Consider the following 12,165-nt stretch of genomic DNA (forward strand, 5'->3'; position numbering starts at 1 on the left):
TTCTCCCACTCATGTACATCTCAGCTGGACTCACGAGGCCTCCACTGCAGGCTGTGGGTCTCCTAGTCATGGTTAAAGTTGGTCCTGATCACCAGCATGAACTCACCCTTCTCACCCTTGTCCTAGCTACCGAGCCTGGGCAGGAGAGATGGAGAAGGTGTCCAAGGCCACTGTTAGCTGGGCTGAGGAGTTCTCCCCGTCTCCTGCCAAAAGGAATGCGCTGTCCTTTTGTGCAGGGAAAACAAAGGAACAGAGAAGACTAATGGGCTGTCACTGTCTACCATTCTGGGAACAACGGTTAGATGGCATTGCTTCAGCAGCCCACGTGGACTCTGAATTTCAGGACTATGACTCTGTGAGCCTCCAAATTCTTTCCAAACCCACAAGTGATTTGCCCCCTCCTTTCTTTTCCCTCTCCTTCCTTCCTTCCTTCCTTCTTTCCTTCCTTCCCTTCTTTCTCTCTCTCTCTTTTCTGTAGTATGAGTATTGAACCCAAGGCTATTGCATACTGGGCAAGTACTGGGTTCAAATCCTCAGTACTGCCCCAAAATACACCTAGAGCTGTATAGCCCTAGACTTCTTGCTTTTTTTTCTTTAAATGGAAATCTCTTTATTATCCCAAAAAAACCTCAGACTGGTTTGATACCGAGAGGAAATCCTCCACCCACTTTCTTTGTACAGGAATTTTCCTATGTACCTAGATTAAGAAAAGGAAACGTAACTCTTTTTAGGAAAGCCTCAAAAAAGAGCATCAGATAAAGTAATTAGGACCAGAGAACTGCCTCAGATCTAGGCGGGGTGTCGAACTGTAAAAACAAGCAACGAAAATTCCAAGGAAGCAGGGAAAGAACCTGGTGAGGAGAGAACAGGAGCCGGGGACCCTGGGCTTGAAGGGGAGTTATGTCACAACACCACAGTACCGAGAATTGTTAAACCGCACTCCTCAAGTGAGCTGAAGCCAGCAACAATTCTGCCATTTAATGCTGTTTAAAAACCAGGGCGTGAATCTAACGACGACTTCAGCATTAACCTCCTAAAATGCTAGAACTTGATTTTATAAACCCATATCCCACCTAGCCCTAACCCTTTAAAAAATTAAAAATTTTTTGACACAGGATCCTGCTAAGTTATCCCGCTAGGTCTCCATCTTTTCATCCTCCTGCCTCAGCCTCTTGAGTAGCTGGGATTGTAAGTGAGCATGACCACCCCTGGCTGGTCTTAGTTCTTATTGTATGTAAAAACTCCAGAAAGTATCCTGAGGGGACTTTTGTTTTTTGAAAAGAAGGAAACCTAAGGAGATTTATACCCAGAGGTCAAATTTACTTTGCTGTAACTCTGCAGCTGTATTTGAACTTCTAACATCAACAACAAAAGTAATCTTATCATCCAGAAAATGAAATAAAAGGACCAGCTCCTGGGAAAAGGCACACACAACTTGTGACTTTAACTTCCAGGCTCAGAAGAGAGCTAGTGACTTTAACCCATAAAGAATACACCTAAGTTTGTCACTTTGGTGTCATCAGATGAACTGCGCAATTGTGTGTCTCAGGAATTTCAGAGAATGCATGCTAAGTTCTGTGATTTGAGTCTCTTACAGTGGTACCCAGGGTGGCTGTGAGGAAGTCAGCCTGTCCCCTGGTGGGTCCGTAGAGCCCAGGAACATCTGGTTATGGGCAGGCAGGCTGTCCACACAGGCCAGTTTCTTTCAAAGGCCTCTCTTAAAGATAGTAGCTGATATGTTTTAAAAATTCTTAAGACAGACTAGCTGTACATCCCGTGCAGTTTCCCTGTTTAATAGCGTCTTGGAATCTGGTAGTATTGATTATTCAGTGTATTTCAAATAGTTTTCCAGAAGGATCTGAAAATGTCTGTCACTGAACGGTAGACAGTTAGGGTCTCTAGTCCTTAAACTACAGTCTGCTAGTGAAATGAAATATTTTCACACATTCTGTGCACATGAATATGACTTTGGCCTGGGATTCAAAAGACCCAGTTAGCACCAAAGCTATTTCATCCGTCTGGCTGATAAACTGACTAGTGGAAGGCAGGTGACGGCTGGTGGGAAGTGCAGGTGTCTGGGCCCTCAGATGACTTTAACCTTCTGGCAGTTCATCCACCTGACCTATCAGTCAGAAGTGTCACAAGCTGGGGTCTCCTGGGTGTCAGCTCCCCTGTTCTGTAGCTCCCCACCAGCCACTCTGCTGCCTCTAGTGGTTTTGGGGGGACGGCAGCTCTGTGGATTCTGCAAAGCTGTGAGTTGCTGGGGGGACGGGGCCTCTCCTGGGCTAGCGGATGGGGTCTCTGCTGCGGGAGGTGTGGAGCTGCTCACCATCTCGGGACATCCCCACAGCGAGACACTTCTGCAGCCGACAGTGCTGGCAGCGGTTCCGACTGGTCCGATCAATCAGACAGTTCTTCTGGCGAGGACAGGAGTAGGTGGCGTTGCTTTGCTGACTTCTCCTGAAAAAGCCCTGTGATTCAGTTATAAAATATAGAACAGGTTAGTGTCGGTTTCACGGGCGTGACGCTGAAGGCAGTACGCTGGGCGCTGAGCGCCATTAATATTTAATGGAGAATTAAACTGGTAGCGGCAGCATCCAGGAGACCATTAATGAAATTAAAGTCACTGCTTTTTCCTCGGATAGAACTGATCCCCAGGGCCCCATCCTCCATCCCGTAAGCTGCAAAACTTTTACTTCAAAACAGGCGCTTGGGTCCAAGGCACGAGATTGACTCCTGTTTTTGGCTCTAAGGACCAAAAGTCCTGAGATTGATGGAATGATGGACAGGGGTGAGTCTTTAAGTTTTATTTAAACCAAAATATTTTAGTCTGATAAACACAAATATTCCTCTGGAACATCCAGAGTTGGGGAACACACAACCGTGCAGCAATCCTGGTGCCCTCGGGGGGCTACTGTGGGTCAGCCAGAGTCCGGGTCAGTTTGGGAACCCAGCGCTCGGGATCATGGCCTTCAAGATTAACAGAGCCACGCCGACGGTCCTTAAGTTTCTTTCGCACATGAAGCAATGCTAAGGAAGTGAGAGGGTGTAACCCAGGTTCGCAAGGAACCAGGCGTGGACCGTAAGGAACCAGGTGTGGACCGCATGAACTCTACTTTTGTTGAATAATTCTCAGCACCAAGTATTTTCAGCGCACTGATTTTCGGCATCCATTCTTTTGTAAAGCTGCAAGTTTTCCTTTTGGATATGATTCACTGGCAACCCACAGGCTTTACTATGTACTGCTTTCCCTATCATTCACTTGGAAAGTGTGTCCTTGTTTTGCACAGATTTCTTCTTTCTATGAGGCAAACCCACAAAGGGAACAGAAAGGATTTAGCACCATTGAAGCTGCAATGGTGAAGGTAGATGGCCCCAGCCGGGGGACGTGAGCGTGCAGGGGAGCATCTCGGTCCAGGGAGCCCATAATGTGTTAGGACATCCCCCTCCAAGGGGACTCTCTACAGGCCAACTTAGCAGCTGTGTCAGAATGGCTAAGTGCCTGCCTGGCAAGTATGAGGCCGTGAGTTTGATCCCTGGTACCAAAAAGAGTTGTTAGAGATATGCCCACCACCAGTAATTACCTTCTAAGGTATGCGCTTAAAATGAATATTAAAACATTACGCAGATCAGCCTACAAGGATATTCTTCACAGCATTACCCATAATATGAAAAAATTTAGAAGTATCCTCAATGTCCACCATGAGCAAGCCACGAGTCCCACAGTAAACCCCTACCGTGGAATTCAGCCCTGCTAACCAGTGGTTTTTCAGAACTGCATTACTGCTGAAGAGAGGCAATAAAAATATACTGGTGCATTTTTTAAAAGCAGCTAAAGAGCTAAGCAGTGTAGTACTTTTTAAAAAGGTACCCATATAATTTAACTCCCAAGAAACTCTGGAAAGCTGTGCCCCAAAGTGAGATGCATTATTGGTTTGGTGGGTGGGTGATCAACAAATTTTCTGTCTTCTGATTTTTCCCCTCACTATTCTAGTGGAAGGTACAGGAGATGCCTGGGAAGAGCAACCCGGTACCTCTGGCTGCTTGCGTGGGTGACGAGGAGGCCTTCATGGGCCAGGGCGGTAGCTGCCAGGTGGTGACCTCAGTCCCCAGGTCTTCGAGTTTGGGACCCCGGGGCTGGATCCTGACCTGCTGCTCTTCTCCACTCCGCTAGGCTGCTTGTGATTGAAATGTGGGTCAGGCTGGGGCTCCGGGATCTCAGGCTCCCTATTCACACTTTAAATCCATCCTCCATGGAGTCCAGCCTCCTCCACGAAGCAATCTCCTCCTTGTGGGCCGTGTGTGTGTGTGTGTGTGTGTGTGTGACTGTCCCCTGTGAACAGAAGTGAGTCTCAGAGCTGAAGAATGTACAGTGGTACGAGGATGCTGCTCCTTGGAAAGAGATCCCTGAGGTCACCTGGCCAGGTGTTCGCTGCCGTCTGGGATGCATGCTCCCTTGGGGTGGCAGGTGTTCATCTTTTGCTCTGTATGATGCCACCACGCACACTTCCCTGTGGTCACTGCAGGTGTCAGGGCCTGCTGGTTCTGTCAGCAGGTACTCAATTTTGTTGGCTTCTCAGTTCAGCCCGTTCCAGTTTGTTCAGTGGTCTAAGGTAGCACTGAGAGGCCCGCCCAGGGGTCTCTTTTCAAGAGAACCAGCACAGGGGCCGCCTAGCTGTCTCCTGACGTCACCCAGGCAGACCCACTGGCTATGGCTGCCATCTGTCTTCCTAGCTGCTTCCCACCCTTCACATCTCTTCTCAGGATCCCCTTCAGCTCCTTCATTTCTTTCAAAAGCCTGAAATCCAGAACTAGGCAAGCTCCGGGGTGTTAACAGGAGGGCCATGAACAGAGCCATGCCATAGCGCCTAGTTCCCACCTTTAATTCAACCTCACACCAACCATTAGTGAAGCTCCGGGCTGCTGGCACAGAAGTCTTCACGTGACCACCAGTCCACTCTGTTTATGCAGAAGCTCGGAGAGCACGTCAGGATGGGGATCGGAGTGAGCGCTTGTATTAATTGCATCTATTCACTCTGGGTTGTTTGTCTTTTTTTAACAGTACAGAGGGTTGAACCAAGGACCTCTGCACTGAGCTCCAGCTCTTTTTGTTTTGTTTGTTTTGAGACAGGGCCTTGCTAAGTTGCTTAGGCTGAGCTTCAACTTGAGACCCTTCTGTCTCAGCCTCCCACAGTTCTGGGATGGTAGGTATGCACCACTGCACACGATGACTTTATGCTGTATTTTTGATGTTCTCATATCAGGGTCTCACTGACTCTGAGGTATGGCCCTTCCCAGAGCTGGCTGATCCCTTTAGGGAGCAAACAGTGCCCCAGCAGACCTCCCCGAGGTGAGCCCAAGCCCAGACCTCAACACCCAGCTGCCTCCTCAGCTGGAGGGCGCTGTGCTTCCAGGGACCGTTCTCCATCACGGGCAGGTGACAGGCCAGAGCTGCACCCCAGCCCCCTGTAATGACGCCAGCCAGTCTGCTGCCCGGCTGCACACACGCACACTTCCTTCCTGGGGGCATGGCCACAGGCTCAGCCCAGGGTTTCCTGTCACCACTCTGCTCTGGATCACCTGGTATTCCCGTGTGGCTGGCCTGGGGGCTGCGTCTGGGTGTCTACGAGTGTCACATGGGGGTCTCCATATCCAGGCAGCACAGAATCTCACATTAGTGGGCACAGACAGCAGCTGCCCTTCCTGAGCCTCCAGGAGGCAGGCCCGGGGGTGGACGCGTGCAGTTTCCTCCCAGCTTCACAGCTCGCCTCTCTGTGGCAGCCCCTGGGCCAGGCCAGAAGAAACTGGAGAAGATGAGCCTTCAGATCCCAGGCTTAGAAAGCCTTTATGCTGGGATCCTCATTACTCTTCTTTGTTGTGTATCTTCTTTGTCGTGTAGTTCTACCATGCAAGGGAATAGACCCTGGATCCATGGGGTGCTGCCAGGCGTCCACTCACCTCGGTCTCAGTCCCAGGACTTGGGCACCAGCAGGGCTCTGTCACCATGGCCAGCTGGCCCACCGCACTGTCCCTGCAGGGCCTGCCCATGGAGAAGGCTGAGGGGACTGTTTGCCTGTGCTGAGCCACCTCCTTGTAAGAGGACATTTACATATGAGTCTCAGTCTGCAGGCGCACACAGACACACCTTGCTTTTCCAGCCTGGTCCACTGCTCGGTGTGCCTGGCACAGGAGCTGGAGCAGAGGCTCCTCCCGGGCGCAGAGACTAGGGTTGGGCAGGGAACTGTCGGGGGGCTCGGTGGGGCTGTCAGGCTGCAGCTGTGACAACAGAGACGGGGACAGGCAGGAAGATGACAAGTGTGCTGCTTTCTTCCCGTAAAATTTCTAATTGGTACATGTTTGCAATACACAAGGAACGTGTCCATCGCAGGTGTTGGTACCTGCACCTCCCATCTCAGTCCTTTTCACTTCCCCTCTCCCGCCACTCCTAGTTCCTCCCATCTGCAAAGCTTCCTGTTTCCTATCGTGGACTATTCTGCTCTATAAATAATTTACATTCTCATCTAAGGGTACCATGTGCCTTTACTCTTCTGAGTTTGATATATTTGGCTTAGTTTTAGGGTCTCAAGATGGATGCATTTCTTGCAGATGACTCAGACTTCTTTACGGCTGAGTGCTACTCCCCTGTGTATGTGTGTGTGTGTGTGTGCGTGCACGCTACATTTTCTGTCTCCATCTGTCCGCTGATTGACACACAGGCGACTTCTTTTTTAAGCCTTTTTAGCCCGCCTTGAGGGTGACTCGTGTGAAAGAGAAGAGACAGGCAGGCGTAGTCTGCCGGGCAAAGCACAGGCGCTGTGAGGCAGCTAGGACAGCTCCAAGGTCTGCAGGGTCACACCAATGTCTGAAAGATGAGCGGCTGAGTCTCTTGGTTTTTGTAAAAGCATGCTTCTTTTTTTTTTCCTTTTTATCAGTACCAGGGATCGAACTCACGACTGCTTGCTTGCAAGGCAGGTGCTTATGCCACTGAGCCAAATCCCCAACCCCTAAAAGCATGCTTCTTATGGTTATCAAAGTACATGGCAGGGCAGAAGGGTGCAGTTAAAGTATGGTCGGCCTGGACAGAGCCCGAGGCAGAACTTAGTGCGACAGTGGCACACTACTGCCACCTGGTGGCCGTACATGAGCACATACATGTTCCACAAAGGACCTTAGAACAAGGCGGTCACAGGAAAGTGGTACTGTCAGACCTAGAGGTCCTGAACGGGAGCGCATTGGGATCACCAGGAAGCTTTGGATTTATCACCTCTGGAGATACAGTTCAGGCTTACATATTAGTTTGAATGCCATACATTTTATGGGTCAAAAAAGAAAAATAAATTCTGGTGATTCTGTATGGTGAGTATTTTAACAAAACTCTCTTGAAGGTTGTACCTTAAGAATCAGAGATCATGGACCAGAGATATATAAAGGCTTGCCTGGCAAGCGCAAGGTCCTGGCTCAATTTCTGGTACCAAAAAAAAAAAAAAAAAAAAAAAAAAGAAAGAAAGAAAGAAAGAAAATTCTAGCTCCCTGATTATGCAGACCATGAAAGTGGAGCTTGGAATGTTGAAGGACTTGTTAAAGTCCACACAGCTGGCATCAGAACCAGGGCTCAAATGCCAATGCCTTGGTGTTAAGTCCTGGTCCCTTTCACTCAAGTACTTAACAAAACTGGTATCTGAGACTGAACTTCTGGCCACGCAGCCTCCATATCTCAGCTTTCTGCCTCAATTTCCACATCTACGAGGCTTTTCCTAACATCTCTCACTGTATTTCCTCTTACCTTTGAAGAGCCTTTCATTAGGTTTTATATCTGTCCTCACCCTCCAGGAAAAGTCTCTTCCTTAGTGCCTGGACACAGCAGCGGGGCTGGGCATTGTGCACAAGCACCTGGAGCCCAGCTCCCCAAAAGCGGGCCGAGGCCAGGGAACTCAGGAGACGGTGCAGAGCAGGCGCCAAAGCTGGCTGCTGGATTCAGCTTAGCGAATCCAGTTCTTTGATCTTACTAACCATAACTCTTACTGTTTTACCAATATTTATATTCTTGTGGTCATCTATGCCAGTTCTGTAGGAACGGTGGAAGTCCCTGGTGACGGTACCACTCATCACCTCTACTGTGGGACCAATGGGCGGCATGCGGGGTGGCATGCAGTAGCCAGGTGGTAGGGGGACCCACACCAGAGAGATCGGCAAGTGCCACAGGCCAGGGCTCAGTGTATTGCTTCGCTAAAAAGCCTGAAAAGAAGGACAGAATGGAGGTGAAGCGTGAAGGTACGGCAGGCCCAGAGCCAACACACGGTGAACAGGAGAGCTGAGGAAACGGCTCCAGTGTTTAAAAACTGTTAGCCAATTAGCAGAGCCATGCACACCAGTGCTGAGGAGGAGGCAAAGTTCCCACTGGCGACCACAGGTGTGGGTGTCAGAGCTGAGCACAAAGCAGCGTGAACACTTCTGCAGACTCACTGGTCTCAGCAGCATTTATGGCGAGGAACAGCGCACAGTTATAGTATTTAGGAATTGTCCAAATCAGTCAGTGAGACACACACCCAACGTACAGACTCCACTTTCTGGAGAACCTGTTGACAGCAGGGGACTGGACCGAGCTGGCCCTCACCGGGTCCCCCATCACCAGCTGCTTCTCTGAAAGGGTCCTTCTGACCCCTACAGGTACTCCCCCAGCACATGGTTTGGTTGGGGGCCTCACCTGTTCCCTTCTACCCACACAAGCTCCTGAGCCTTGAGCTGAGTGTTTGTCTTCCCCCATGACAGGACACATCTTCCCCCACCTCCCGTCCTGGTATCCCTCAGTGTCCCCTGCCTCCCCTCTACCCTATGGGCTACTCAAGGCAGAAAGGCCCATCTCCTGTCCACTCATCCCTGACCGAGACCCACTCTGGTAGCTTCCCCTCACCCTCCTTCTGCCAGGCCCATCTAGGTCACCACCTTACTGGACTTTTTCTGGAGTTTCCACATCTGACATCTCCTGAACTGCAACCCAATCGCCTGCCCTGTTTCCATGCTCACTCTTTCCAGGTGAGGAGTCACTAAAAATCTTTTCTTGAAATGTACAAGTCACAGTTCTGCTCAGCAATTCTCAGTGGTTCCCTACCGATGACTTCCTGTTGGCTCTCTGTCACCCACTGGTAAACCAAGCCTGAACAACTGCGTTCCAAGTTCCCTCACGAACTCTCCACCGCTCGGAAACTCTCCTTCCCGAATTCGATGGAGAAATTCATTGTCTCCCAGATCTGCTCTGAGCTGGCTGCTCTGTGTGTAACCCTAGAGCCATGAACTGAGCCCCCCACAGCCCTCACCTTGCTGCCTGTCCATCTGTCTCCCTCATGGACTGCCGTGCTTGCTTCCAAGGACTTAAAGCCAAAATACTTGTGGAATGAATACCTAGAGGGGGAAGCATGTGTAGGACACGTTGCAGACCTTATTTGTGATTTGTCACACCGTATCATTGGCAAAGCTGGTATTTTTACATCTGTTTACAAACGGGAAAGAGTGCAGAGAGGCGAAGCTGTGTGTCCAGGTCACACAGCAGGTATGCCAAGGAGCTGGGATCTGATCCCCGAGTCTTGATGCTTCTCATTCCAGAGGCCAAAGACTTTTTTCATACACTGATCAAAAGCATCAAGATAGACATGTGGGGAGGCTGGACCATGCAAACCCAAGACAGATGGCAAAAAAAGGTCGTATTTTAGTTCTGCATGCAAAAGTTCTGTATTTCAGGGGAAGGAGATGGCATTTCAAAGGGTCATAAGTATCAAGTTTCTGTCCAGGGAAACGCTTGCTAATCTTCCTGAAAGGCTTTGAAATGTACCGGGATTACCAACAGTTTGGCCCTGGGTGGGACTGCAGGTACAACTTCGAAGGTGCGTGGAGGGGTCCCCCCCAGCTGGGGCTCCTCCTCATGAAGCAAAGGCTGAAATGCTGATCCGATGTTTGGTCTTTTGACAATTTTCACTTAATGAATTGATTCCTACAGCTCATTAACATACCCACTTCCACTTCTGTATACACATATGTCTTAATTAGCTGCTCATTGGCTGTTTAATTACAAGAAAACAGCTGACAGCTGCCTTGCTGAATTCTAATGGCAGACGCATTGGAACGGCTACACATTTGCTTTTGACAACCAAGATTTATTCATAATGCTGTGATTTACTGTGAGTGCTCGTATGCCTGCCTAACTATTGTATTTTCCAAGGCAGCTACAGATTGGAAATTTGGGGGCTTGTTAAAGTGGGTATGTGTCTACCTTCATTTTGTGCAAAGAGCAGAGAATCTTGTATGAAACGGGCTGCCCAGTGTCCCAGTTTCATTTGTCTTGAGGATGCACAGAAGTACGAGGGTGAGGGAGGAGACAGCGTTGGACGAGTTGTACGCAGAAGGTCAGCTAATCTGGATAGAGCTGGACAGACGGTCATTCAGTTTTACTGAGGGTACAGAAAGGCATGCCTACCTCGATTAAGATGGGGAGGCCATAAAATTAAAATGAGGGGACACGAGAATAATCATCCCGAGAAGCAGTGAGGGAAATTCCTTACTTAGAAGACAACAGGCAGCCTTGTTTGCAAGTTAGCTGGAGCTGTGCCACACTCTCACATGAGGTCTGCAGGAAGTCCCGAAATTCAGACCTCCCAGAGGGCACTCTTGCTGGTGGGTGACACTCCTCCGTCTATGACTGTTTGCACAGACAATCCCTGATAAACGCTGACCTCGCGTGTCGGGTGTGGGGAGAACTGGATGTCTGTTTGGCCCGGGCTTTGCTGTACTTGGATTCGATCTGAGCAAACACCTGGAGAAACACGTACAGGTTCCCATTGTGACCTCAAGACCCTCTCTCACTGTCACTGCGTGGGGCCAGCTTCAATATCCAGCATGAACATATCAGTGCTGAAAAGCGGGCATAATGCATCCAGGGAGTCGTTTTCATAGTTTAAGTAAAGATATTAGAACACGTCAGGAAGTTTCTCTTTAACCTAATACAAAAAAGCTCGAGACGTTGCTTTCTTAATTTCTTTGCATGGGGAAAAAAAGGACCAATTATACACACAGGCGTCTGTGAAAAGGCCCTCTATTGTTGTGAGAAGCGAATGTTAATACAAGGAAGCCATTCACATGCTCTTTACTACCTGGAGAGGCAGCTTTTCACAGGAGCTCCTGTTTTGTGTTTTAGATGTATTAATTGATGACTAAATCCTTTGACAAGCGAATGCTGCTTTTTTTTTTTTTTTTTTTTTTGGCTTAACTGAGGCCAAAGGGCCTTAAATGTAATCAGAAACCAATTCACCAGCCCAAATGCTGCATTGTAGGTTATCATGAAAAAGTCTGAAGCGGGGTAGGTAAAAAAGCACGTGTGTCACTACACTGTGCGGGCAGGAACTGAGGCTGAGTGACAGGTCATACGTCTTCCCAAAAGGACACCTTCACTAATGACCAGGGTTTGTTAAAAACTTTCTATTTCTGTCCGCTTTGAAGGCTGACCCCTCTTTTCCTCCAGTGGCCCCCACCTCCCTCCAGAGCTGGGGGTGCATGCAGTCCCAAGCTCCTGATGCTTTCTGACCAAAACCCTTCCAGGCCTGCATTCTGATCATGCTCTTTTAAATCTCACCAGCCTGATCCCAGACTTTGCCAAAAGAAGTAGTAAAATCCATTTTGAATAAAAGCATTGCGTACTGCAGCCGTCAAACTTGAGGGAAGGCGAACTTTTCTATGCTTGTCTGTCACTGTGCCCACAGAGTGGCCCTCTGCTCCAGTCACACTGGGTTCCACACGTTTCTCAAGTACGATAAATGCCACCAAGACTGCCTGCAGCCGGGCCTCTGCCTCCCCTCTCTCCTGGGCAGGCCCTTCTTTCTGCAGCCCTGGACAGCAGCCGTGTGGACGCGCCCTAGCCATCCTCTTGCCTCAGTCCACGATCTACTCGAGATTGCACCGACTAAGGTCCAGGGCGGCTGGGGAGGTGCTCAAATTGGCCAAAGGCAGAGCAGGGATTCCAACCCAGGCAGTGTGGTGGCAGGGTTAGGGGACAGCACAGCACAAGGTGGTCACTGTCCTGGTAGCAACGGGGACCAGGAGAGCGGCGCATACAGAGGAAAAATGGCCGAAGTGCCTTCACTGCCCCACGCAGTGCTTCCCTGGGCAAATGTGTGGGAA

General features: G+C 49.6%; 1 protein-coding gene across 6 annotated transcripts in view; it reads right to left on the reverse strand.

Moving 5' to 3' along the window:
• Window positions 1-12,165, reverse strand: part of Rora (RAR related orphan receptor A) — a 648,320-nt gene that overhangs the window by 22,591 nt on the left and 613,564 nt on the right. For 3 of the 6 annotated variants that reach the window (XM_063243381.1, XM_063243383.1, XM_063243387.1), the window contains one exon: window positions 2,330-2,471. In XM_063243381.1, the coding sequence (XP_063099451.1) occupies window positions 2,330-2,471 (142 nt within the window). The remainder of the gene's footprint in view (window positions 1-2,329; window positions 2,472-12,165) is intronic. The other 3 variants (XM_063243386.1, XM_063243382.1, XM_063243385.1) reach the window with 1 other exon arrangement.

This window comes from Cavia porcellus, unplaced genomic scaffold (genome assembly GCF_034190915.1).
Source record: "Cavia porcellus strain 051 isolate PalLab524CR breed Dunkin Hartley unplaced genomic scaffold, mCavPor4.1 scaffold_38, whole genome shotgun sequence".
In the NCBI taxonomy this organism is placed as follows: Eukaryota; Metazoa; Chordata; class Mammalia; order Rodentia; family Caviidae; genus Cavia; species Cavia porcellus.